The sequence below is a fragment of the Rosa rugosa genome, chromosome 4, assembly GCF_958449725.1.
Source record: "Rosa rugosa chromosome 4, drRosRugo1.1, whole genome shotgun sequence".
NCBI lineage: Eukaryota > Viridiplantae > Streptophyta > Magnoliopsida > Rosales > Rosaceae > Rosa > Rosa rugosa.
Window position 1 is genome coordinate 41306915 of NC_084823.1, and position 25675 is coordinate 41332589.

Sequence of the window (25675 nt, forward strand, 5' to 3'; positions counted from 1 at the left end):
TATAGTACGTTGGACCCTAGTATGCTGCGGCTTACCCATGCTTTGGTATAGTACGTTGGACCCTAGCATGTGGATTTATGAATTGTTACCAGTCAATCTGGCTTACCCGTGCTTTGGTATTATGGACCCTAGCACGTGGATTTATGAGTTGATACCAGTTAATCCGAAAATTCACTAAAATGAAAAGTGTACTTATATTGTTTTGATCAAATATCTATCTGTGATATATTGTTAATATGTTATGGTGTTAAGTGAAAAGAGAATCGAGCATGCATTGTTTTGAGGTTATTTGCACCTATTATTGCTACAGTATTTGTTGATTCGATAAAGAGATGTTACTATGTGATTTATTACCAGTTTTATAATCGTTTATATATATATGTGTCTGTTGTGTGTATACAAATACATATTTAAGATTTGGTGTGAACATATAAATGGTTCTCGGTACATTTTTACTTGGTTGTTCAGTTTTGATTTCTTATAAGACACATTAGTATAAGAATGTAAGCTGTACTTACTGGGTCTGTGTTACTCATGATGCTACACCTTCATGTTTTCAGGTAACAAGTAGATGCATGGGGAAAAAGGGGATGAACCTACTAAATAAAAGAAAGTTTTTCCTACTACTATTTCAAGAGAATGAGTACTGTAATATATTTTGCTAAACTTTGGTATTGTACAAATAATGATGTCGTTTTCTAATAAAAGTACTATTCAGATATATCTATATATAGTCTTTTACTTTCTTTCAAAAAGGAAGTTTTATTTAGTTTGGCTCACATCCCAAAATCGGGTACCATATTTCAGTACAATATTGGTCTCAAGTTTGGGGGTGTGACAGGTTGGATGAAAATATCATTAATATTGTGGCAAATATTTTTTTTTAATGAAAAAAAATTAAAGAAGTGACCAAAGTGAATACCAAAGTTAAAGTTTAGTGACCAAAGTGATATATTTAAAAGGTGAGTGACCAAAGTGTCGAATATGTAAAAGTTGAGTGACAATTTGTGATATTCTCTCTTGAAAAAATGTGAACTAAACAAATGGAACTAAGAAGTAAAAGCTTAACCAAAAAAGAAAAAAGAAAAAAAAAACTTTGGGTGGGTGCGGGTCAAAGCCCACCCATTCTGAGCCCGAAGTTTAAAGTTGCTTCCTTTTTGTGCTTCACTTGCTCGACCTAATTCGAACCAGGGTTTTATCAAAGGTTTTAGAAGAGGCCGCAGTAGTTCAAAGGTAAAGTCGTTCATACTCACCCATTCTCAATTTCTCAATCCCTTAATTGGTCATCGCAGTATAAAGCTTTCTGGGTTCAATATAATCATCATGGTTAACTTTAGCTCTACAGTAATCTAGCTCGTTCGTTTTTCTTTTTTCTTGTTCTGGTTTAGCAGCCCAGAAATTTAGGCACAATAGAATGAAATAGTTTCTGTTTTTTGTTTCTGGATCCCAATTGGGTTTTAATTGTGTTGTGTTAGTTTGATATTATATGGTTGATTTGATTGAGTTAAGCTAGAAAAAGTTGAAATGTTTTGGATTTTGTAATGCTTCTTTGTTTGCTGAGATTAAAGTATGTAACTTTTTTTTTGACCGAATCTGTGTTATCTAGATTTTGTTTTCGAATTATTCTATATATAAAGGGAGAATAACATTGTTTTACTGTTCCTAAGAAGAGGCGGAAAAGCCTTTTTGTCCTTACTGTTCGAGGAGAATATCAAGAAGGTGGAAAGTCGTTTATGTCCTTGCTCTTCTCTGTGTTGGATAGGTAAAACTAGGGCTGTCACTCGGTCGGTTCGAATCGATTATAGGTATTACCAACTTCAAAACCAAAGCTTTCGGTTTCAAAATTGAGCTACCAATTACCAACCAAAATTTTCTGTTTTTAATTATATCTACCAAATTCGGTATTTCGGTTTTCGGTATTACCAATTTTAGAACAACTAATTCTTTATAATATAAATTAGAATGAACAAAACTAGGTTTTTGAATTTTATAGTCATAAACTTTGTATTCATCTACTAATTATAGCTTTCTTTTGTATATACTAGCATTTCTCCACACATGCTCTGCATGTGCAAGTATTTTTTATTTTATTTTATTTTTTTTGCATAAAATAATAAAGAAAACGGTTATTGCAGACATAAGATCATGGGAGAGAAAAGTGGATTGTGGCTTTTTTTTTGTTTATTTTTTTAATAAAAATATATTTTGTAAATGTCATAATTGTCCTCGTGATTTAATTAATTCTCAAAGTTTTTTAATCTTATAGGGTTATTTCCGTCAAAATTTTTGATTTTGGCTAACAAACCCTCTTCTTTTAATAATAGTATAGATGATATCAAGTTTTAGCAATTTTCAATCAAACTAGGTTATTTAATCATATTCGACTAGGTTACTTAAAATACATGTACTATTAATGTAGTACATGTAATAATGTTCGTACTATTATAAAAGTTTTTATGTTTATTTCTTAATATACATGTATGTGTATTGAAAATTGTAGTATATAAATCTAATATTTAGATAATCGGTAGATTCGGTATTTACAGTGTTCGTCTACTGTAGCTTAAGAACAGTGACGGCTTAGTAACAGTACCGGCTCCAGCCGAGCCGGTATAGGAAAAGACGCTTCTACCCCTCTTTCCTCTTATTTTACGACGCTGCCACTCACGTGGGTATAAGACCCTGTCGATCAGCCGCAGCAGCTTTTTACTCTTTCCGCTCTCTTATCCTCCTTCAGAAAGTGATAGCCACGGATTGCGAGAGAGAGGGGTATTCTGTGTCTTCTCACTATTCTGCCAGAGAGAGAACGAGGGAGTGAAGGCTGATCCGAGAGAGAGGAAGAACAGGGAACGAGAAGAGGAAGAAGAATTTGATGCACCGAGTTGAGGTAATGACTTTTTTTCCTGAAATTTCAGTTCATGATTGAAGGTTTGGTTTGCCATGCATGCTGGGTATATGCGGAAATTGGATTTCAGAATTTGTTTTTTCTTTTTCTTTGTTTGAGTTGAAAGATCTGTGGGTTTTGAAGTAGTGGGTAGCTGAGATTTAAGGGCATCTGAGATGAAGTCCATGAAGGTAGATGGCTATAGGAAATGTTTTTGATGGATTCTCCCTTTTATGACTTTCAATTTATCTCCTGTATTTGTAGCTTGAGTTTCCAATAAATTAGTTAGAGCCGTCTTCTTTTTATTAGAAATTGCTTTTTGAAACTTGATCAAAATTGTAGAGCCAGAGGATGTAGTTCTGTTTGATATATTTAAGTCGATGAAATATGTTCACTCTAAAGTTGATACATTCACTCTAAAGTTAGCATGCTGTAGCAGTTATTGCAGTATGTCTTCGAGCCGGGTATGATTTGAAGGAAGATTTGAAGATTAAGAAATAGCCATGTGATCCTCTTTTCTTTCTTTAATTTTTTGTTTTCGAATTTTGATATTAAATCTGAGTTAAAGGAGGAATGAATATCAGTACAGATCACCAGATTAGTTCAGACAGATTATTCCTATGGACTCTGTACGCAATAGTTGACCCTATTGTTTCGTTGAAAGGAGATTTATCCTATTTGACTGTTGAAACCTTCTTTAAGTGAACTAAAGTGGAACCTTTACATTGTTTATAACATGTTGATGGAGAATTTCCTGTGCTGTTCACAATTGAGATGGCATGTTAATAAAATAAATTGTTGGTTAGAAACTGAGAATTCAATTGAATGGAAATGGGAATTCCGGGATTTAGATAATTTTGATACTTTCCAAAATAATATGACTAACTGACCCTTAGGCTACTTTTCCCTTTGATATCTGGTGCCTTACTGTTTAGGTGAAAGAAATGACTGACCAGATAAAAGGGTTAATTACTTGATCATGAAGGTCAAAGGAGTTTTTCTTTCTGGTATATATCAGATGAAAAAAATCTGGGTTGACTGCTTTGTGGCTCACAATTAAATTTTCAAAATATGTCATCTCATTTACAATAATTAGACCTTTTTTTCTTCTTCTGAAAATCTCATCGATGTTGGAAAAATGCAGGCTGGTCTTTAATCCTATAATCAAGAAGCTGAGAAAATCAAGACTTTTGCTACTCCCAAAGACAGAGGTTTGGACTGGAAACAAAGAGGAAAGGTTTGGTTTTTAATCTCCTTCACCTGTTTTGTTGTTTAGTAAGTGGTCTTGCTGATGCCTTTGAATCGAAGATACTGGATTCATGATATTTGTTTTTTCTGTTTAATTATTTAATTTTCACATTCATTACATTAGCTTGGATGAAAAGAAATTTGATGTCAAACTTTGATTTTCGGACTAGGTTGAGAGAATTTGATTTAGCAACAAACTAAAGATTGTCCATTGACTAGATTGGTTGAGTCCAGCTTTCAATGTTTTGTTGTTTAGTAACTTCAATAAAGGTGAACACTTTCATTTCATTTTGTGATGGTGGATTTTTGGAAGTGCTTCCATTCTGTTTACCAAATGGTTACTGTCAACTATGTGTCTTTGCTTTATTTCGCTTAGATATTATAAAATTTTATTTATTTATTGATTATTGTTATCATTGGTTGACATTGAAAATTTGATTTGTAATTTTTTGTGTAGTTGGGGATTGAACATTACGTATATTGAGGGAGTTTGAAAGATCAAGTTTTAAAATTCCTACAAGCCAAACAAGAAGAGAGAAAAAGGTTTAATATTTTTTTTTCCTCCCCTGTAAAGGAGGCTGATAGTTATTATTCAAAACGTCAAGGGACGTACTTTTTTGGTTAGTGGTTTGTTCTTTCCTAATTTTTGATTTTACAATATGCTTGATTATATTTCAGGTATCAAGATTAGTGATATTTGAAAGAAGTTAGGAAGGAGTCTGTTATAGCATCTTCTGTTTGGTTAAGGTAATGTAATTTTTTAAATTGTACTCATTTCTCTGCAATATTTTATTCAAGTGGAAGTTGTATAGTTTTTATGGAAAAGCTGATAGATTTACCTTTTGTTATTATATTCAATTTTTTATTTGTTATTTTGGGGTCTGTTTTTGAATTCATCATTATTAAATGAAATTTTTGCTGTAAAAATTTACTGTTCAAGCGATTATAACCATTGATCAAATTTATCTGCAATCTGTAGGCAGTTACTTATTCAATCTGTGTGTTCTTATTTAACGTTTTATTGAATGTGTAGGATTGTCGGGTCATTGGAACAATTGGTTAAAATATGCTAAACAACAATTAGTTAATATAATGATCATGTTAACTATATTTTCTATGCTTTTTAATTTAGTCCTTAAATAACATTGTGTCAGCTCCAAAACCCGCGGGAAAGCGCGGGCAACATTTCTAGTATGAACTGTTGGGAAGTGCCTTTTCTTGTGCTGGTTGATGAGATTCTGATGGAGATGGAATTGTGTTTCTTTTTGATAGATTTAAGAGATGGCTGTATCTAAGAAAGAATCGATGCTGGTTAACGAGGAGGAACTGGAAGACGATAGTGATATGGGGGACGATGTGTCTGAGTCAGAATTGGAACAAGAATCGGAAGAGAAATCTGAAGAGGAAGGAGATGTGAGATTGGCTGAACCTGCCCAGAATGCTACATACAACAGAGATGGTCTGTTAGAGAAGCTTGGAGATATGAGCTGGCCTGAGAATGCTAAATGGGTGGACAGGCTTACGTTGGATATTGAGCAAGAGCAACCGGTGGATGTGAATGATGACCTGACAAGGGAGCTTGCGTTTTATACACAGGCTCTAAATGGAACGAGGATGGCCTTTGAGAAGCTTCAGTCGATGGGGCTTCCATTTCTGAGACCTGAGGACTACTATGCAGAAATGGTGAAGTCGGATTCCCACATGGAGAAAGTGAAGAGCCGGCTTTTGGTGGAGAAGAAGAACATGGAGGAAGCTGATGAGAGAAGGAAGGCCAGAGAGGCCAAGAAACTGTCTAAAGAAATTCAGAACCAGAAGTTGAAGGAGAGAGCTAAGCAGAAAAAGGAGTCTATTGAATCTGTGAAGAAGTGGAGGAAGCAGAGGCAGCAAAGTGGGTTTGCTGGGGGTGACAAGGGAAGCGAGTTGGATTTGGCCTTTGAAGATGGGAAACCATTTGAGAAGTCAAGTAATAAGAGGCCTGGTGTAGCTCCCGGAGATCGGTCTGGAGGGAAGGCAAAATATGCTGGAAAGGGGAAGAAGCCAAAGAAGAGAGAAATCAAGGATTCCAAGTTTGGATTTGGTGGGAGGAAAGGTTCCAGGAAGCAAAATGTCACTGAAACCACCAACGATTTGAGAGGCTTCAATAAAGAAGATGGTTTCTCAAAAAATAAGAAAAGGAAGATGTGATTTGTAACTCTATGATTTTGTGGTTTTGTTTCTCATTATGGTAAGGGCTTGCCTGTGTAGCCTATTAATTTTTAGTGTTGATTCTAATACAAGTGAACTTTTGAGGTCTGCGGTGCGTTGTAATACATTATTTACAACGCTAGAATGAAATTGCGAGTCTTTAGGGTGCAAGACGCTAGAATGAAATTGCCTTTTAAGCTGCACTGTTTCTATTTGGAAGAGTTATGTACTCTACCGATGCAAAACCATTCACATACAGCTCTCATTCCTCTTCCCTTTTCTTATTTTGAATCTTATTTACCAAAATTGAAAGAAATTGGCGCTTCATACATAACAAACTCGGATTTCTGCAGTGTCGATTCACTTATGTTATGTCAATCTTTTATGACACTGAGTGCTGGGAAAGTTCCATGTGAGGTTCTTTAGGAGGTACGTGGACTTCTAATTAAATAAAAGTAAGGGAGACCCCATTATACTGTATAGTGAGTTGGAAGTTTCATCCCGATTGCCATTGATTTTCATCAATAATTTAACCAACACATACTATAGTCTATATGTCGTTTTCTCTATAGCCTTCACACCACACTTTACCCTCCCCTCCTTAAAAGGAGCTTCTTGCCTACACTTTCTCTCGACACCAAGCTATTTAAGTAGCTCCTTTTCGTTTTTCAAAATCATACCAATCTCCTTCTTCTATTGCTTCATCAAGAGCAGCTTAACAAGTTTCCCTCCCATCTCTACAACCATGTTGGTTTCTACACTGGACATGCTCACTCAGGCTGCTTCGAATTCTCTCTACGTTTTCTGCTTCTGCAATTTGATCATAGTCATGATCGTCGTGGGCTCCAAACCCGGGTCTTACTTTGATCAAGAAAGTGAACTTCCTCGCTCAAAGGTGACCTACACTATTAGAAATGATAAACAAGTTGATCATGATGCTAATTGTGAGCAGATGGGTATCACCAGTTCATCAGTTGTTATCAGTAGTGAAGCAAATGCCAAGAAAGAACTAGCAAGCGATGAAAAAGCCGGCATTGATGAGCAGATTGTTGTCAGTAATGAGTGTGACAATGACGATGAGCTGAGAAGAAGAGCCGAAGAATTTATCAAAAAAGTTAACAGGGGATGGAAGGCAGAATTGCTGAGAAACTCACCTTTGATCAAGGCATAAAAAGCCTGCATTTTGAATTTGTAGCAACTTGGTTTTGATGATCAAGCTGAAAGTTTTGTAAATTATAACTCTGAGATGTGGTCTATGTTTATCTAATGAAATTCTAATTTTAATCCTTAGCAAAAATTGTTCATCTGTGTAGTTCTTGACCCCTTCTCCTTTTGTTTTGGAGGGTAATTTTGTTTAAATATAAGGGACTTATGACTAACAGAATGTAAGCAAGGCCTCTTTAGATGATCCAAGTATTATAAACATGTTTTGATTCTCATCTCACATGGATAGAAAGGGAAAAAGTGTTTAAAAAGTTACAAAGGGCATGTTCCTGTAAGCTGCAGCTGTTCAGCTTTCCTCATCTTCCTTTTAATTTCAGGACCATTTTTCAACTCTTTATGTCACTTCTCATCTTCCTGTAAGCTGCATGATCATAGAGCTTAGTGTTCAATGTTCAGTTAGGTCACCATTTTTAGGAGAACTGTCAATTTGAGGGCCAAGTCAATGTCAATGTCATTGTCTGAAGTGAGTTGGTGAGTCAACCCTCAAGTCTTCTTTAATTTGGACTAGTATAAGTCTCCAAGTCTCTTTCAGCTATTACCTAACCTTACAGTTAATGGTTGGTTATTATCTTGAAAGTGCTACTAAATTTTTAGGGGGGTCAGTCAAAGAGACAGCAAAGAGTCTAGGAGAGGCTGAGAAGGATCCATGTGAGCTTCTTGTTCGGTGCAATGAACTTTTAATTTGATTAATGAAAATGAGGCCCCCTAATGCGGTTGGGAATAAGCTTTTCATTTATAGTGTATACAAAGGACTAATAAGAACATGTTTTATAGCATTTCACATTAGCTTTCACACTACACAACATTATCTCCTCCTTAATTTCTGCTACATAAAGCTTCCCACCCACTCTTTTCCTTGATCCATACTAGGGTTTAAATAGAGACACTCATTGTGATAATCAACATCTCTCTCTCTCTCTCTCTCTCTCATTTTGTTAACAACGTTGGTTCTTTCAATATCAACAACAATGCTTGATACAACATTAGATTTGCTCACTCAGGCTACTTCCAACTCTCTCATCATCTTCTGCTTCTGCAATTTGATCATAGTCATTATCCTCTTAGGCTCAAAATCCATCTCCGACGATCATGATTCATGTAGAAAGCTCAATTCACCTCAGAAGGTCTACCAACAAGCATGAGGAAGATGAACAAGGTACAAGTGCTAAACAAGTTAGTGAGGAGAGGCTGGAGAGCAATGCCTCAATGCAAGTCAGTCAACCACCAAAGGCCAACCATGCAGTTCCTGATAATATTATAGTGAGCAAAATCATATATGGTAATGGCAAATGATGAAACTGAGGCTGATGATGAGGAGCTGAGGACAAGAGTAGAAGAATTTATACAGAAGGTTAATCAAGCGTGGAAAGCTGAATTTTTAAGAACCACATGCTTCTAAGCCAGCAGTGTAAAACAACTAATGCACTGCTTTGTGTGTTGCTAAAATTGGTGACTTGCCCAAAGTCTCTCTCTGATTTTTTTTTTTGTTTCACTTTCAACAAATTGGTTCCCTTTCTTTTTTTTTCTTTTTTTCTTTCCATCTCTCCCCTGAGGTTAGTACTCAACAGATTTGAGTAATCTTGGTCATTCGTTAATTCGACCATCAACTCAACCGTTAAGTGTTGTTATTGACTTAATTTCTGAGAGAGAGACACAGAATCAGATTTGGGAACCTCTAAATCACTCACTGTTTAAGTATATTGGTATTGAGAGAGATTGATGAGAGAAGTGTCTTTCATTATAGAGAATAGGAGCCCTATATATAGGGATTACAAAGTGCATAATCTAAGAGTACAAGGATTCCTTATCTAACTTGGAGTAGGAAACCTCTCCTATTACAACTATAGAACTTATCCTAGTTTGACTAGGCACACTAAGTGTCAATATCCTTCAACACTCCCCCTTGTGCCGCTCAAACTTGGTGGTGACGCTTCATCCGTTGCCTCGTTAAAAACCTTGCTCAAGTGAAAAACCCTGTGGGATAAAAATGAACTCGAGGAGGAGAAAAGAGTGCAACACGTCCTTGATCCTTCGAGACTGAGTAACTCCCCCTGATGTCGAAATCTCCCCCTGATTGCTACAATCATGGGAGTTCGGATAACCTTCTTAATCCGATACTCTTCACATGTTTCTCGAAGGTGGATTTAGGTAACGACTTAGTGAATAAGTCCGCTACATTATCCTCTGATCGGATTTGATTCACTTCAATCTTTAGAAGTGATTGTTGTTGCTGATTATAAAAGAACTTAGGCGATATATGCTTGGTGTTGTCGCCCTTGATGAAACCTAACTTCATTTGTTCAATACAAGCTGCATTATCCTCATAAATGCATGTAGGTTCATCTGTGGTAGACTTCAAACCACAACTTCCTTGAATGTGTCGAATTACAGACCTTAGCCATACACATTCACGTACAGCTTCATGTAGAGCAATAATCTCTGCATGATTTGAGGAAGTAGCAACAAGGGTCTGTTTCGTAGACCTCCAAGATATCGCAGTGCTTCCCATGGTAAAGACATAACCTGTTTGGGAGCGACCTTTGTGAGGGTCAGAGAGGTACCCTGCATCAGCAAAACCCATCAAGACATCATTGTCGTTTTGATGGAGGGAGATAGGAGGACGCCGGCCACCATGAGCGGCGGCGGCGGCAACATGGCCGGCGGCCATTCCATGGACGGGGGCGTTTTGCCTTTTGGGGTCTGATCCCAATTTTCCGTCATTCCTTTTCTCTCTGTAGGGATAGAATAGGCCCATATCAATCGTACCTCTTAGGTATCGAAAGATGGTCTTTACACCAATCCAATGGCGGCGTGTTGGCGCAGAGCTGTGTCGAGCTAACAAGTTCACTGCGAATGAGATATCCGGTCTTGTGCATTGAGCTAAGTACAATAATGCGCCTATTGCACTTAAATAGGGCACTTCGGCCTCTAAGGGTTCTTCGTCCTCATCCCTTGGACGAAACGGATCTTTTCCGGGCTCAAGACTACGGCCGATCATGGGAGTACTCGCAGGCTTCGCTTTATCTTCATTAAAGCGCCTTAGAATTTTCTGAGTATATGCAGACTGATGGATCAAAATCCCATCACTACGGTGCTCGAGTTCTAAACCGAGACAAAACCGTGTTTTCCCAAGATCTTTCATCTCAAATTCGGATTTCAAGTATTTAGCAGTTTCCTTCAACTCATCTAGAGTTCCAATTAGGTTCATGTCATCGACATAAACTGCTACTATTGCAAATCCGGAACTTGTTCTTTTAATGAACACGCATGGGCATATTTCATTGTTAATATATCCCTTCCCAATCAAGTAGTCACTTAGACGGTTATACCACATCCGTCCAGATTGTTTTAATCCATATAGTGAGCGTTTTAATCTTATTGAAAACGCGCTCCGTGGTTTAGAGCCACTTGATTTGGGTAATTGAAGTCCATCTGGAACCTTCATATATATCTCTGAATCTAGATCCCCATAGAGATATGCTGTAACCACATCCATAAGCTGCATGTCAAGTTTTTCGGAAACTACCAAACTGACAAGGTAGCGGAACGTTATAACGTCCATTACGGGAGAATATGTCTCCTCGTAGTCGATTCCAGGGCGTTGTGAGAAACCTTGCGCCACAAGGCGGGCTTTATATCTTACCACCTCATTTTTCTCATTACGCTTTCTAACAAAGACCCATTTATGGCCAACAGGCTTTACACTTGGGGGTGTCTGCGTTACAGGCCCAAATACCTGTCTCTTTGTTAGTGAATCCAATTCAACCTGGATCGCATCTTTCCATTTAGGCCAATCTGCTCTTCGTTGACATTCTTCAACAGAGCGAGGTTTGATATCATCATATTCTATAATTCCTTTTGCAATATGATATGCGAATGCATCATCAATCGCCATAGAATTTCTATCCATCATCTCATGTACACTAGTGTAATTTATGGAGATCTCTCTATTCTCTGGAGTTGGTTCTAACATTGGAGCGTCCCCCAATGATGTCTCTTGGACATAACCATAATCCGGAACATTCTCATGAGATGGATTATTCACATCGATGATTAATGGATTATTTTGTGCCAAACTCACTTTCTTTCTTGGGCGAGAATCCATCGAACCTATGGGCCTCCCGCGCTTCCTGGCGGGAGCCGTGGGCCTAGCCATAACGTCACCATCATTGAGAGATGGGACGTTGGCGCCATGCTCATGCATTCTTGAGTTGGCGTCATGTCCTCTACTTTTAGGGACATCAATCCTTGCAGGCACGTTTGCAGCAGGTATATGTGATCTCGTCACTTTTGCGATATCAGAAAACGCATCAGGCATCGATTCTGCTACGTTCTGAAGATCGAGAATTCTCCGCACTTCAATTTCAGACTGTGCGGTTCGGGGATCAAGATGAGACAGAGTGGGGACAGACCACGACAATTCCTGTCGTTCCTGTTGAACATTGATGTTCTTATCTCCCCCTAACGACGGGAAGACTGTCTCATCGAAGTGACAATCCGCAAATCTAGCGGTAAAGAGATCGCCTGTCAAGGGTTCTATGTAGCGGATAATCGTTGGAGAATCATAACCAACGTAAACGCCTAATCGTCGTTGAGGACCCATTTTGGTGCGCTGTGGAGGCGCAATTGGCACATAAACTGCGCACCCAAATATGCGTAAGTGTGAGACATTAGGCTCATACCCAGTCACCATCTGGGACGCAGAAAAGGGTTGAGTGGCAGTGGGCCTCAGACGAATAAGCACAGCTGCATGCAATATTGCATAGCCCCAAGCAGAAATAGGGAGATTGGTGCGCATTACCAATGCCCTAGCGACCATTTGTAGTCGTTTAATGGCGGCTTCTGCGAGACCATTTTGGGTGTGAACATGAGGAACAGGATGTTCAACATCAATCCCAATGGACATGCAATAATCATCAAAAGTCTTTGATGTAAACTCTCCAGCATTGTCTAATCTTATAGACTTAATAGGATGATCAGGGTGGTGAGCCCTTAACTTAATGATTTGTGCTAGGAGTTTAGCGAATGCAGCGTTCCTTGTGGACAATAGCATGACATGTGACCAGCGTGTCGATGCATCAACCAATACCATAAAATATCGAAATGGTCCGCATGATGGTTGAATAGGTCCACAAATATCACCTTGGATTCTTTGCAAGAATGGTATATTTTCTTTTAGTGTCCTTTGCATAGGATGGTCTCGATCCTAATTTTGCTAAAGAGCAGGCTTTGCAGAACGAGTGATGGGCTTTGGAGACAACCAATGAGGATTTTGGTTGAGCCATGAAGTCACAATGGACCTTAGAAGTAAAAATTGGAGGCAAGGGAGCAGGGGTGGCGTCAAAGCTACCCTTGGGCCGCAGGGGGATGGCGGCGCCGACCGGTGATGGCCGGACTTGAGGGGGAAAGGCGCCGTGAGGCGCAGGTGCTCCTCCTTGATCCAAATTTCGAGTTTTACTTCCTTTCGTTCTGAAAAAGGGATGTCCGTGTGAAGTCTTTAATATACGGATCATCATGTCACGACCTGGGTGTCCCAAACGGTCGTGCCAAAGCCTATATGTGTCGGAATCCCATAAATCATCTCTCATGACATGGTTGGATTCAATGACTCGAATAGTGGTTGCGTACAACCCACTAGAGCGACACATAAGTTTCTCTAAGACTCGTTTATGTCCGTAGTCATTAGAGGTGATGCAAAGGAACTCTTGTCCATTCTCACAATGTGTTTCCACATGAAAACCATTGGCTCTTATATCTTTGAAGCTCAATAGGGTTCTTCCTGCCCTAGGAGCGTAAAGAGCTTCGGTGACATTTAAAGTCGTGCCATTTGGCAACATAAATTGGGCTGGTCCTCGACCATGGATCAATCGAGATGATCCAGCCATCGTAGTCACGGAAGATCGAGATGGTGTCATCCATAGAAATAGCTGTCTATTTCGAAGGATAGTATGTGTAGTTGCACTATCCACGAGGCATTCTAGCTCTCCAGGAAACATACTGAAAAATAATAAAGTTCGAATTAAAAATATGTCCAAGACATTGTATAGAACAAATCGAAAACTTTATTAAAATAGCCAATGATTACATCAAAGTTTCTTGACCAAAATCTAATCCAATATAAAAATCAAACCGTAGACAAATCGTAGTCACTCAATCCGTTCGGTAATTTCAATTTAGTTGTGACCAGGTAAGGTAAGGCGAGATTTTGGTGGAGCGTTGCTCACTTTTAAAACCGTTCTCTCAGATCAAACCTTGCCTAGACATCACAAGTACTCTTGAGTACGCCTAGAGGGAAAAAGTTAATACAATAAGTCATTTTATTGATTTAAGGCATAATTGCCATTACATAATTCTTGGAAAAGTAAAGGACTATACTAATCAAAATCTGCAGCATCTTTGTGCAATTCTTTGTCAGATTTGAAGTCCGCTATGGTGAGATTGACGTTGGCATCATCACCATCTTCTTCTATATTTTCGGCAAAATTGGCTTCATGTTCTCTGAAGTCTCTATATGCCTTGTAATGCGCAGCTAATTGTTTGCTTGCTTTGCATTGTTTGAACCAGTGCTCACTAGATCCACATCGATGACACATGTCATTGTGATTTCCTCCCTTTAATTGAGGTGCATTGTTTGCACTTGGGTGGCGTCCCCTATAGGAGTTGGCGCCATTCCCACGGCCTTGGGTGGTTCCTCCATGTCCTGGAGCCCCACGGCCTCCTCTCCCACGTTGCCATGTATTGCCACGTGATCGTCCTTCATTCTGACGAGTACCTTCCTTTGTAGGGCGGTTATATGGACCAGAACGTCCGTTGTGTCCCTTATTCTTAGGGTTCCGCTCCTTGCGCCCTCCTTTGGGTGCATCATTATAATTCGCCTCTTGAACGCTCTTAGTTCCTATAGGCCTTGAATTATAATTTCTCACGAGGATATTATCATGTTTTTCAGCTACAGACATTACAGTAATGAGCTGATGAAATCTCGTGAGCCGTCTAGTATCGAATTCCGTTCGATATTGCTTTGAGAGCAAAATTGCTGAGACGAGGAAGGTGGAGAGAGTTTTCTCAATTAGTTCTTGCTCTGTGACGGGTTGTCCACAGAACCCCAACATGGTTTTGAGGCGTAGAACTTCTGAATTATATTCAGCTACAGACTTGAAGTCGGCGAATCGTAGATTGCCCCATTGAACTTTCAAGTCAGGGAGGAGGGTATCCTTGATATTTCCAAATCGCTCTTCTAGCGCGACCCATAATTCTCTAGCATCCTTGATTGCCATGTACTCCAATCGGAGTGATTTATCCATGTGGCGCCTCATCAAGATGAGGGCGGTGGCATTGTTCGTAGCCGTACGCTCAAATATGAGAGTAGGATTAGGAGCTTGAATTAAGGGTAGGATCCCTTTTGAAGTGAGATGGTGCTCAACATCCGTGGCCCAACTATGATATTCCGAGCCAGTTGAGGTAAGTGCAGGAAAGTCAAGTTTCGACATCCTGAAATAAGAAGAAGGAATATATTAGTTTCGGAGTTTAAAACTTCCACGACAACTAAATATTAAGATTTCCGAGCTATGCTACCAAGAAATCGATTTCCAAGAAAATTGGATTAGACCGAAACAATGATGTTTATAAGGTCATAAATCGATGCTTGCGGACGCCCTTAGTCCGAAGTCTTTTACGAACACTCTTAGTTCGTTAATAGCGTGAATCCCCACGATTCGGCTTTGAATCGAACCCACGTTCTATGAAAGGTGGGATGAAGAAGAAGGGAGGTTTTTAAGTCCCCGAGAAAAAGAAAGAATTTCAAATTAGGAACTTTAAAACTTACTCTTTTGGATACTTACTTGTTGGTTTTGGATCACGCGCGTGTCGATGCAGGCGTGATGGGGCGAAGGCTCGCAGCAGGGGCAGTAGGTGCTGCAGTGATATTGCAGCTGCAGCGAGTTGTAGAAGGTGAGAAAAGGAGCTGCTAAGGTAGGTGCGCTGCAGGGGCAGCAGGGGCACGGCAGAGCTGCAGGGGCAGCGATGCAGGGCTGCAGACGCGCGGACGTGTGGGCAAGCAGCAGCGTGCGCAGGGGCGCAGGGACCGGCAGAGACGCGCAGGGCAGCAGGGGCTGCTGGGTGAGGTTGCAGGCGCACGGGCGCGCGGGCTGCAGCGATGTGCAGGAGCTGCGGGGGCAGCAGGCAGTGACGCAGGGCGTGTGGCTGCAGGAGCAACACGCAGGGCAGCAGGGGCTGCGGTCTTCGGCTAGCACGGGCTAGGAGGCTTCGGCAGTTTTGATGAAGAAGATTTCGGGTTTTTGCTTTGTGGCTATGAGTCGTGCTGATAACGTGTTTAAGTATATTGGTATTGAGAGAGATTGATGAGAGAAGTGTCTTTCATTATAGAGAATAGGAGCCCTATATATAGGGATTACAAAGTGCATAATCTAAGAGTACAAGGATTCCTTATCTAACTTGGAGTAGGAAACCTCTCCTATTACAACTATAGAACTTATCCTAGTTTGACTAGGCACACTAAGTGTCAATATCCTTCAACACTCACGAGTTTATAACAAAACAACATCCACTCAAATTCCAACTTTCAGATACCATGAACTCGATGGGACGATACAAATGACTAAACATGTTTCATACCTCTAAAAACACTACACGATACAACAGTAGAAATACATGAATACAACACCAGCCACATAATAAGCCTCATGATCAAGAGACTAAACTATTACCTATTAAGAAAGTTCCGGGTTAAAACAACAAGAAGAGGTTAAGCCTAGTTTGTCCTTCACGAATAGCCGTCAGAGAAAGGTTGAGTGAGCCTAGATGTCCCCAAGTCTGAAGAAAACCATTCGGGTACAACAATCACACAAGGAGACCGCAGAAACATGATCAACAAAAAACTTCACAGTTTGATTGGCCAGAGCCTTTGGAGTCTTCTTCTGCTACCAATGAGTTATTCTCAGGAGTTGAATTTTTAAAGTTCTGATGCATCGGGTGGCTCAGAGAATTCGAATTGTCTCCGTGGAAGGAAGTAGTCATCATGATGGGTTTTAATCTACTATAGCCCTTTATTTCTTCACCAGTCACAGAGTTGACAATGATAGGGACAATCGGTGATGATCCTGACTCGATTCTCTGCTTCTTGGGCTTGTTGTGTTCCTGCTGGTGACCTGGTAGAAAACTTCCCACCACAACCTGATTTATCAGAAAAACAGTATTAGATTACTTGATAAAGATCAGTAAAATTAACATTAATGTGTCGAACTATTCATTAGAATAATATAATGACCATCTTCTTTTGTTTTTTGTTCCTAAGAAACAATGTTACCTGCACAGGTCCTGCAGCTATCAATAGACCAGCCAGTCCTCCTCCAACAACTATACCATCTGGACCTGCCAAAGAGACGCTCATGCCACCTGACCTGCTCTTTGTTCCTGCATTCTCAGTTGGCATATATGCAATGAAAGTATCTCAAATCGGCCCTGTAAATAACAGTTCAAGTAAATCATGTCAGCCATGTCAAAAACTTGAAAGTTAAAATCGGGTTGAGAGAAAAATAAACGAGTCATTTACTAAAACAGTGAGATGCAGTAATGTATTATCTTCTACTTGCCAGAGTTGATCCATTTTTCACAGTAATGTTGATATCTCCCATTTACTAATACAAGAACATCTAAATAGAAAAACAATACCATATGCACAACAGTACTATTGTATTTAGAAATGAGAATACTTTGCAACTAAGAAGTTACATGATGCAGTAACTTCAAATGTTAAAATTACACAAACACTCGCAAAGGACGGAAGGCTGTACCTCGTATGTTAAAGTACCTCCAGAAGTACTGGGCTGTCGAAGTGTGACATTTGATATGGTACCATTTGCAGAAAGTATGCAAATAGCACGAGATCCTTGTTGAGAGAATGTCATAATCTTCATCGTAACATCCTGCATAGACCAAAAGACACATCAGAAATCACGTACAGCATATATTTAACTATCTTGAGATATGGGACCGGAATCAACTTTTCTATTCCTTTTATTCTCTTTTTCTTTTTGCTGTTTCTTTTTTCTTTTATAACTGATTTCCCATAGAATTCATACTTTAAGATGATAAGTTACATTATCCATTGGGTATTGTCTTGGTGATTTACACGGAAGAAACCCCATGCAAACTATTAAGTCCCTACCCTATTAATCAAGTTAATGTATTAACCTGCAATCTAAGAGAATAGAGATTACAATTGCCTATTGGATTGAGGCTCCAATTTACAGATCTTCTATGTTGAGGGGAAAGAGCAAAAACAAATCAATCTCATTTTACAGAGTAATTTAACACGATTATGCATCTTATCATTGTTGGTACTAAATTAATGATGAATCTAAACCCTAAACACAAGGAACTAGTATGGCCTCTTTCAGTTAAGTTATTGTTAATTGACATGAAAAATTGATTCACATGGCTTTTCCAGCATACCTCGCCAGTATTGACAGTAAGGATATGAGGTGTAAAATTTGCGCCAACAGAGTCCACAGAAGATAAAAGAGAAAAATCTCAATTTATTTGATAATATGATAAAAGATAGTTCTGTAGCCGTTTAAGGTTGCATATATAGGAGAAAAGAAACCCTAGGGCGACTAACAATGAAACCCTAAAGCCCACGGGTAAAAAATAAAACAAGCCCAAAACAAACTAGGAAACCGAAACTACGAAAAACAGTAAAATGCAATTTTGAGGTCCTAAACGACCCCGAAAGCCCGAAAAAGGCCACAGGTCGTGGCGTAGAGACGAGTCTTGTTCCTGGCGCAATTCCATTTTTGGAAAGCTATGACACGCCCCAATCGGACACTGCGATCGCGTGTCTACTAGTCACTTTTCGTTTTCCTCCTCTCACACGATCAACTGCTCTTCGAATTGGACTGCCATCCGTTCTGCATCAGAATTTGCATTGTTATGGTTCACGCAATGACTTTTATTCTGAACTTAGAAAAACTTCTAGTTGCTCACTTTTGTAAATCATGCCTTCCTTCACAGTTCAGAATATCTGAAATTCTTTTCTTTGGTAAAGAGAAAATGTGAACTGCAAGTTAATAGAAATTCAAGATTAGAAGTTTTGCAAGTATTGAGAAAGCGAAGATGGAATCCTGCACTCCAACCAAAAGATCAATGGGACTGCTTGTTTAAAGACTTACACTCATTTGTTAAATGTCATATATTTATAAATATTTTTAGCTATCTAGCTATTTCCTTTAATCTCCATTCTTGTTTCACCAGTTCCTCATGCTGGCTTTGGATTGAGTTTTGAAAGGCTTGTAAAGTTTGCAATGATATTCGTGATTCCTTTCCCACGGACACCTAGTTCATCAGAATTTTACGGAGGCTTTTTACCCAAACTTTTTTTTTTTTTTTTCCTGCTTACCTTCACCATTTTGTAGCTGGTTTCTCAACTTATATTGTACAAGAAACGCTAGGCAGCTTTCATTCTCTAGGCCTGAATGGGAAGGTTAATTCTCGTATAAGAACTGATATGTTTAAACTAATTGTCTATAGTATTCGTCTTTGTTTTTGTTTTGTTTGGGCTAATCTCATATTAGTTGCATTCTTTATCACACAATTTGCTGAAACATTTGAGATGGAGGAGTAGCCTACATTTTCTGATGAGTTGAAAGTGTAGTATTGCTTCAAACTGCCAAAATAATATCCAAATAAAAGACACACTGATTGCTGTGGTCCTCACGCACAATTTGCTGTGCCTCTCTCCCACTGCGAGACACACTGAAGCGGAAGTACTCGTCCATGGCAGAAGACGGCGGCGGCGTTTCGGGTTTCGAAGTTGCACAGACGAGTCGAGTTCGGGTTTTGCAGGGTTACGGCGTGTGCTTCCGAGTCGGAGAGGAACAGGAGTAATGCTGGCGCGGCAGCCGGAGTTTGAGTCCGAGTCCGGGTCAGGTCTGAGACCGAGTTCGTATTGGTCGCCGGCTGGGTCAGCCCCACCGTCTCCTCCCTCGAGCGCTTCTCATGCGTCAACGTCGCCACCATGGACGCCGACGAAAACAAGGCCGCCCGCCGCCCTCTCGCTCTCACCGATCTCTTTTTTTTTTTTTTTTTTTTTTTAAAACCCCACCCTTGATGGGGATCGAACTCTTGACCTCTTATATATGAGACCAAAGCCTTACCACCCCACCAAACACACACACCCAAATGTAAGTACTGTTTTGCTAAGGAGAATTTAACTCTGGACCTCTATAGTAGCATAAGGAAATTTTGTTCTCAACATTTTAATTTGGTTTGGTAATGGGGATCCATAATTGAGATTCCAAAATCCAAATAGCTGTATAATGGTGTCTTCACTAGTTTTTAATTAATAATATAATAATAAAGAGTTGGCTTTAACATCTAGACATGGTGGTATCACTCTCGCATTTGAGAAACAGATCTGAAAGTGTTGACTTTTCCGCTCATTGTTTTCGTTTAGTAGTCCTGCCTTTACACACTTCAACATTCTTCTCTTTTCCTCCAGTTTTACTTTGATCATCGCTCTACTGTACTTCTCAAATCTAAGAAGCCAATCGAAAAACAGATGCGCTTCTTTCTCTGACAATCTGACATTGTTGCCACAAGAAATTAGACGAGCAACTCAGCTTTGGTTCCAGGTCATAACCACGGTACGTCCTTTAATTTCATTCGTTCTTAATTCCAGTTAATTTACTACTAGCTGCTGCTGCTCTTTTATTTTTCATTACCCCTAAAAAAAAAAAAAATTCAGATCAACATTCTGATCAATAAGGATTTACTTTTACTTTTGTTGCTCGACTTCATGCGTCCTTGATTTCATTGAATAATATTATTACAAACACTCTGTTTTTACTTTTTACTTCTACTATTCTCATTTGCAAACTCTCTGCTGTTACTTTAATTAGATTATTCCTCTCGTACGCAGCTTGCAGTTAATTTGTTCGTTGCATCAACCTTCTCTAGTTTTACTTTGATTGCTGTTCTTCTCAAGTTATAAACAAAGCAAAATCAACTACATACAGGTACTGCATGCCTCTAGATTTCCTAAATTTTCATTTTTTTTTCCTTGATTTGGGTAAAACCCTTCTAAGCAAAGGAAGTCAAAGACCTAAAACCGAAAAAAAGAAAGAAAAGGGAAATTAAAGACCACTTAGCTTCATCCATAAGTCAAAACACATAACAAATTCATGTATGTTCTTTAAAATTCTCCTTGATCGGTTAGATTTTAGCCCTACGCCCAATAATATAAGTGTATTCGATCTTAATTAGCAGAAACATATGGCATTATCAACAGCAACGATCCCAAGTTTTTGCATAAAATCATGATTATCATCAAGACAAGTCTTCATTCTCCCAAAAAAAAAAAAAAAAAGTTATCATCAAGTCAATACCTGACCATGCAATATTCAGCAGACGAATGGCGATTAGATTTACGGAGGCAATTGTTTTTAAAACTAAGGAGACAATTGAACTCGTAGGACGCCAAGTGGGATATGTAATTCACTGCAAAAGCAACCTTCAAAGACTGCAGGCTCAATTGGAAGAATTGAACGCCTCCCGGGAGGCGGTAGAGGATAAAGTTGTGGAAGCTGAAGACAAAGGTGAAGCAGTTCAACCAGATGTCCAGTTGTGGCTACAGGAAGTGGGCAACATCAATGCAGTGGCAGAGGAATTGTTGAAAGATGAAAACCAAGCCAAGCTGAAATGTCTCCATGGGTTTTGTCCTAATCTGACAATCCGTCATCACCTAGGCAGGAAATCAAGAAAATTGGAGTACCATCTTGTTGAACTCTATGAAAGACGAGAATTTCCCGTTATTTCTGTTATTCAGCCGCAAGAGCTTTGGGTTGAGTCCACCGGAGAGTACCTGGCCTTTCCATCAAGGACGTCAATTGTGGCCCAAATCATGGATGAACTTGAGAATCCTGATACTCATAGGATCGGGGTGTATGGAATTGAAGGTGTGGGTAAAACCACACTAGTAAAAGAAGTCTACAGGCAAGCTACAGAAGATAAAAAGTTATTTGACAATGTGGTTATCCTACTAGATGTTAAAGAAAATCCACACTTGGAAGGAATTCAAAACAAAATTTTAAATAAGTTAGATATGAAGATTTTTGACGATGAGAATTTAGATGGAAGAGCAAGTCGTACTTCTGCCGATATACAGGACAAAAACATCCTTGTAATTTTGGATGATGTTTGGGAACAAATTGACTTGGAGGCTCTCCAACTTCCAAGTGTGGCTACTTGTAAGATATTGCTGACATGTACAAGTAGAGAATCGTTATCTGGTATGAACACGCAGGAAGATTTTCAGCTTGACATCTTGGAAGAAGAAGAGGCTTGGTTTCTATTTAAGAAGAAGGCAGGCGATGTTGTTAAGAATTATGCTATACGAGAAGTAGCACTCCAAGTAGCCGAATGTTGTAGTGGCTTGCCTATTTTAGTTGTCACAGTTGCAAGTGCTTTGAGGAAACAAACTACTTTATCTCCATGGAAAGATGCATTGAGATACCTAAAAAAATCTGATCGCCAAGAATTGACAGAGAAGGCATACTTGTGTCTGGAGTGGAGTTACGTTCAGCTGAAGGATAAGGAACTTGAGCAGTTGTTCTTGCTATGTGGATTTGCTATATGGGGAAAGGATATTTATTTGCCAGCCTTGCTGAAATATAGTATGGGTTTGGGTCTCTTTAGAAAGGGATACACAGTGGAGGAAGCACAAAATGCATTGCTTACATGGGTTGGAAAACTTAAAGATTCTTGTCTACTGACAGACAGTGATGATAGCAGATATGTCAAAATGCATAACCTTGTGCGTGATGTTGCTAACCGGATTGCACTCAGAGATCGACACATCTTGTCATCAGTCGAAGATAGGGGAGATTATGAGTTTAAGGAATGGCTAGATAAGGATTTCTTTAAAAAGTGGACTATGAAATCTATACAATCCAGTACTGTTCCTGTGCTTTCTGAAGTACCTACGATATACCCCAAATTAAAACTGTTCTACTTGCACGGTACAGGTGATCTATCAGTGGAAATCCCAACAAACTTCTTTAGAGAGATTGAGGAACTAAAAGTGTTGTCTTTAACAAGACTGCATATGCTGTCACTACCTTCCTCTCTTCAGTACTTGAAGAATCTGCATGCCCTATTTTTAGATCAATGCATAGTGGGAGACACTGCTTTAGTTGGGGAGCTAAGTAACTTGGAAATTCTTAGCTTTTTCCAATCCAATGTCAAACAATTACCAAAGGAAATAGGGAAACTGACCCGTCTTCAGTTGCTGGATTTATCTGATTGCTCTGAACTCGAAGTTATTTCACCTGGTGTCATCTCAAGCTTGGAGAGACTACAAGAATTGAGAATGCGAAACAGCTTCAACAAGTGGGAGGTTGAAGGTGAAAGAAGTAATGCGAGCCTTAGTGAGTTGAATCATTTGTCTCAGCTATCTGTATTAGAGGTACATATTCCGAATACTGACATCCTTCCAGCAAACTTGTTCTCCCACGAGTTCGAAAGATTCAATATTGTTATTGGGGATGCATGGGTTGACAGATATACATCACGAGAGAAATTTATGGCTGAGACGACCCTCAAGACACTAAAACTCAAACTCAAACTCACTACCAGCATTAAAGAATTGGATGAAGGATTAATATGGCTGCTGGAGAGATGTGAAGACTTGTCCTTAAGTGAGACACAGAATGCTAATAATATTGACCATTATTTAGATACTGACGATTCTGAGCATCCGCAACATCTGCAAGTCATAAACATCTATAAGGTACATCTTTAATTTGGTGCCAGTTTGATATAGTTTCTATAACTCTGAGTTTAAGACATATTATCATCAATAGTTATTTTTTTATAATTAAAAATATGTCTCAGGAGAACCCTGTATAATAATCTTATTTTGACCTATATATAAAAGGTGAATATTCTCTTTCTTTCATCATATACATTGTAATGTCTTAGATATGAATTTTGTCTACAGATTGGTTTGCCCAACTTAACAAGATTGGCTGTTCACCGATGTGATGGTTTAAGTTTCTTATTGTCATCTTCCGTGGCAAAAAGTTTTGTACAACTTAAACATCTTCGGATATCTGAATGTCAAATCATGAAAGAGGTAGTATTGTCAGAAGGTCACGGTGAAGAAAACAAGGATAACTTGTTTCCGAAGTTAGAACAATTGGAGCTAAATGATCTTCCTTGTCTCACTAGATTCTGTTCAGGAAGTTATGTTGAGTTTGCAGCTCTGAAGAGGTCGCAATTGGAGAAGTGTCCTAAATTGGAGACATTCATCTTTAATCATTTGAGTAACAGAATTCAAATCTACAACGAAATTAAAGAAAGGGGCACAAATGATGAGAATGTTGAGACAGTTGCACCATACTTTCTTTTCGATGAAAAGGTGAAAACATTGAGGCTGCATGGAATGGAGATCAAGCTCATGCGTCTCTCAGAAGAGAGCCCAGTTTTTCCACTGTTGGAAATTCTAGAGGTGAAGTTTTGTGGATTGAATAACCTAAAGTTGTCTGCAATATCCTTTCGGAATCTAACAATTATAGAAGTAACTTTTTGCTGGCGATTGCAATATTTGACAACTTATTCGGTAGCTCAAAGTTTAGTGGGACTGAAAAAATTGAAAGTTGATGAATGTAAAAATATGAAAGAAATCTTCACAAGTGAAGGAATTGAAGAAGATGCAAGTAATTGTGAGATTGTTTTCAGCCGGTTGCAACATTTGGAACTCAGTGATTTAATAAGTTTGGAACGGTTTTGCTCGAGAAATTGCATTGTGAAAGTCCCATCCTTGCAAAGTAGTGCTTTACAGGTAAATTGGTGCCCATTCCAGTTGAAGATTTCCACTGACAGGGTACTAGAAGAAGTTTCCGATATGCAACAGGATGTACATAAATCGCATACTGGTAGAGAAGAGGTAAATGAAACCTATTTCCTAACCGCATACTTAAAATATTTGTAATGTAACTTTGATAACTGAAATCAAGTCTTCTTGTAGGTTGTCGACACAACTGAGTCTGCTTGTAGCCTGGAAACAAATCAGAAACAGCACGTCCCAAACACCTCCGAAGTTTCTAAAGAACTCAAGTTTAATGCAGGAGAACTCCATGATGACAGACTTGTAAACAACGACGGGCCTCTATTGCCTGGCAATATTGCTGAAAGTAGTGAACATGGAGTCAAAGCTGTCATTAAAGAAACTCCTATCAATTTCTTGGAGCATGCTGAGGTTATGGACCTACGTCACAAGCAAATTGTCACCAATACGCCAAAGAATCTTCAGGAGGCTGATTTTGGCATGGCAGAGAGCCTCATTGAACCTTTGAATGCAAATGAAGGCAGACCACTTCAATTGAAACAACTTGATGGGGTGCAAACTGATTCATTGCTGCAAAGCATATCTGAGCTTGATGCAGACATAAAACATTTGCAGGAAGAATTAAGGGCCAAAGAAGCAGAGAGGAGAGATAAACAGCAAAGGCTTGCCGACAGACTTGCGACAGTTGATCGGTTGTCCGATTCTTTATGAAGCCAACTTTCCAGATTGTAATGCAGCTCTTGTTGGAATGCAGACTATGGTCTGGCGAATGCAGACTATGGTCTGGCGAATGACAACAAAGTCAAATTCTGATATGAGCTAATTGTTCGCCGTAAACTTATACTTTTGCCAATGAATTGCTCCATCAGTCAGTGAAGGATTGCTCTTTTATTTGTTGCGAAATTAAAGTTTGATCTCTTTTTGGTCATTTTATTATTCATGTTTCCCTTGATTTTGTGAATAAATCTCCATTCTCTAGCTGCAGATCGATGCTTAACTGAATAAGCTTAAATAAAACTGGGATGGGGAATTACAATTCGGCTCTGTGGGCAACAACAAAAGCTGAGGTGTCATCTGTGTCTTTTCCTTAGTTTTGTTTGCATTGCTCTTTAATTTCCTTTATGTATGCATTTAACCTGTTTATGTCGTTACATGCATTCTAGTACTGTTTTTACTGCTTTTGTAATTAATTAGGTACTGAGCTGGGTGCCAAATTCCCCCTAGCCAGTTAATTATGTGCTGGTTCTGTGTATTTTTCTTCTCTTTCTTAACAA

At 39.1% G+C, this 25675-nt stretch overlaps 2 protein-coding genes and 1 pseudogene across 4 annotated transcripts; 2 read left to right on the plus strand and 1 right to left on the minus strand.

The window, feature by feature from the left end:
- The first annotated feature begins 1173 nt into the window (after nucleotides 1-1173).
- On the plus strand, nucleotides 1174-6424 carry LOC133743825 (probable rRNA-processing protein EBP2 homolog). Of its 2 annotated transcripts, XM_062171868.1 has the most exons (5): nucleotides 2699-2887; nucleotides 4029-4121; nucleotides 4590-4675; nucleotides 4811-4879; nucleotides 5405-6424. In XM_062171868.1, the coding sequence occupies exon 5, from the start codon at nucleotides 5414-5416 to the stop codon at nucleotides 6314-6316; it is 903 nt and encodes a 300-aa protein (XP_062027852.1). In that variant the 5' UTR covers nucleotides 2699-2887; nucleotides 4029-4121; nucleotides 4590-4675; nucleotides 4811-4879; nucleotides 5405-5413; the 3' UTR covers nucleotides 6317-6424. The 2 variants fall into 2 exon arrangements, with proteins under 2 accessions (XP_062027853.1, XP_062027852.1); XM_062171869.1 differs by lacking the exons at nucleotides 2699-2887; nucleotides 4029-4121; nucleotides 4590-4675; nucleotides 4811-4879 and adding an exon at nucleotides 1174-1233.
- Nucleotides 6425-16191: 9767 nt separating this feature from the next.
- LOC133741797 (AT-hook motif nuclear-localized protein 7-like) lies at nucleotides 16192-18056 on the minus strand (annotated as a pseudogene).
- Nucleotides 18057-19976: 1920 nt separating this feature from the next.
- Nucleotides 19977-25458, plus strand: LOC133742204 (disease resistance protein At4g27190-like). Of its 2 annotated transcripts, none has more exons than XM_062169878.1 (5): nucleotides 19977-20199; nucleotides 20475-20571; nucleotides 20960-23342; nucleotides 23553-24500; nucleotides 24582-25458. In XM_062169878.1, the coding sequence occupies exons 3-5, from the start codon at nucleotides 20967-20969 to the stop codon at nucleotides 25110-25112; spliced, it is 3855 nt and encodes a 1284-aa protein (XP_062025862.1). In that variant the 5' UTR covers nucleotides 19977-20199; nucleotides 20475-20571; nucleotides 20960-20966; the 3' UTR covers nucleotides 25113-25458. The 2 variants fall into 2 exon arrangements, with proteins under 2 accessions (XP_062025862.1, XP_062025861.1); XM_062169877.1 differs by having other exon boundaries at nucleotides 20963-23342; nucleotides 24582-25457.
- The last annotated feature ends 217 nt before the right edge of the window (nucleotides 25459-25675 follow it).

What these genes read in the sequence shown, in the direction of transcription:
- LOC133742204 (XM_062169878.1), top strand. Translation starts at nt 20,967, where the DNA reads ATGGCGATTAGATTTACGGAGGCAATTGTTTTTAAAACTAAGGAGACA. An exon ending in AAGTCATAAACATCTATAAG is followed by an intron (nt 23,343 to 23,552) that starts GTACATCTTTAA and finishes TTTTGTCTACAG; the next exon opens with ATTGGTTTGCCCAACTTAAC. An exon ending in CGCATACTGGTAGAGAAGAG is followed by an intron (nt 24,501 to 24,581) that starts GTAAATGAAACC and finishes GTCTTCTTGTAG; the next exon opens with GTTGTCGACACAACTGAGTC.
- LOC133743825 (XM_062171869.1), top strand. Translation starts at nt 5,414, where the DNA reads ATGGCTGTATCTAAGAAAGAATCGATGCTGGTTAACGAGGAGGAACTG.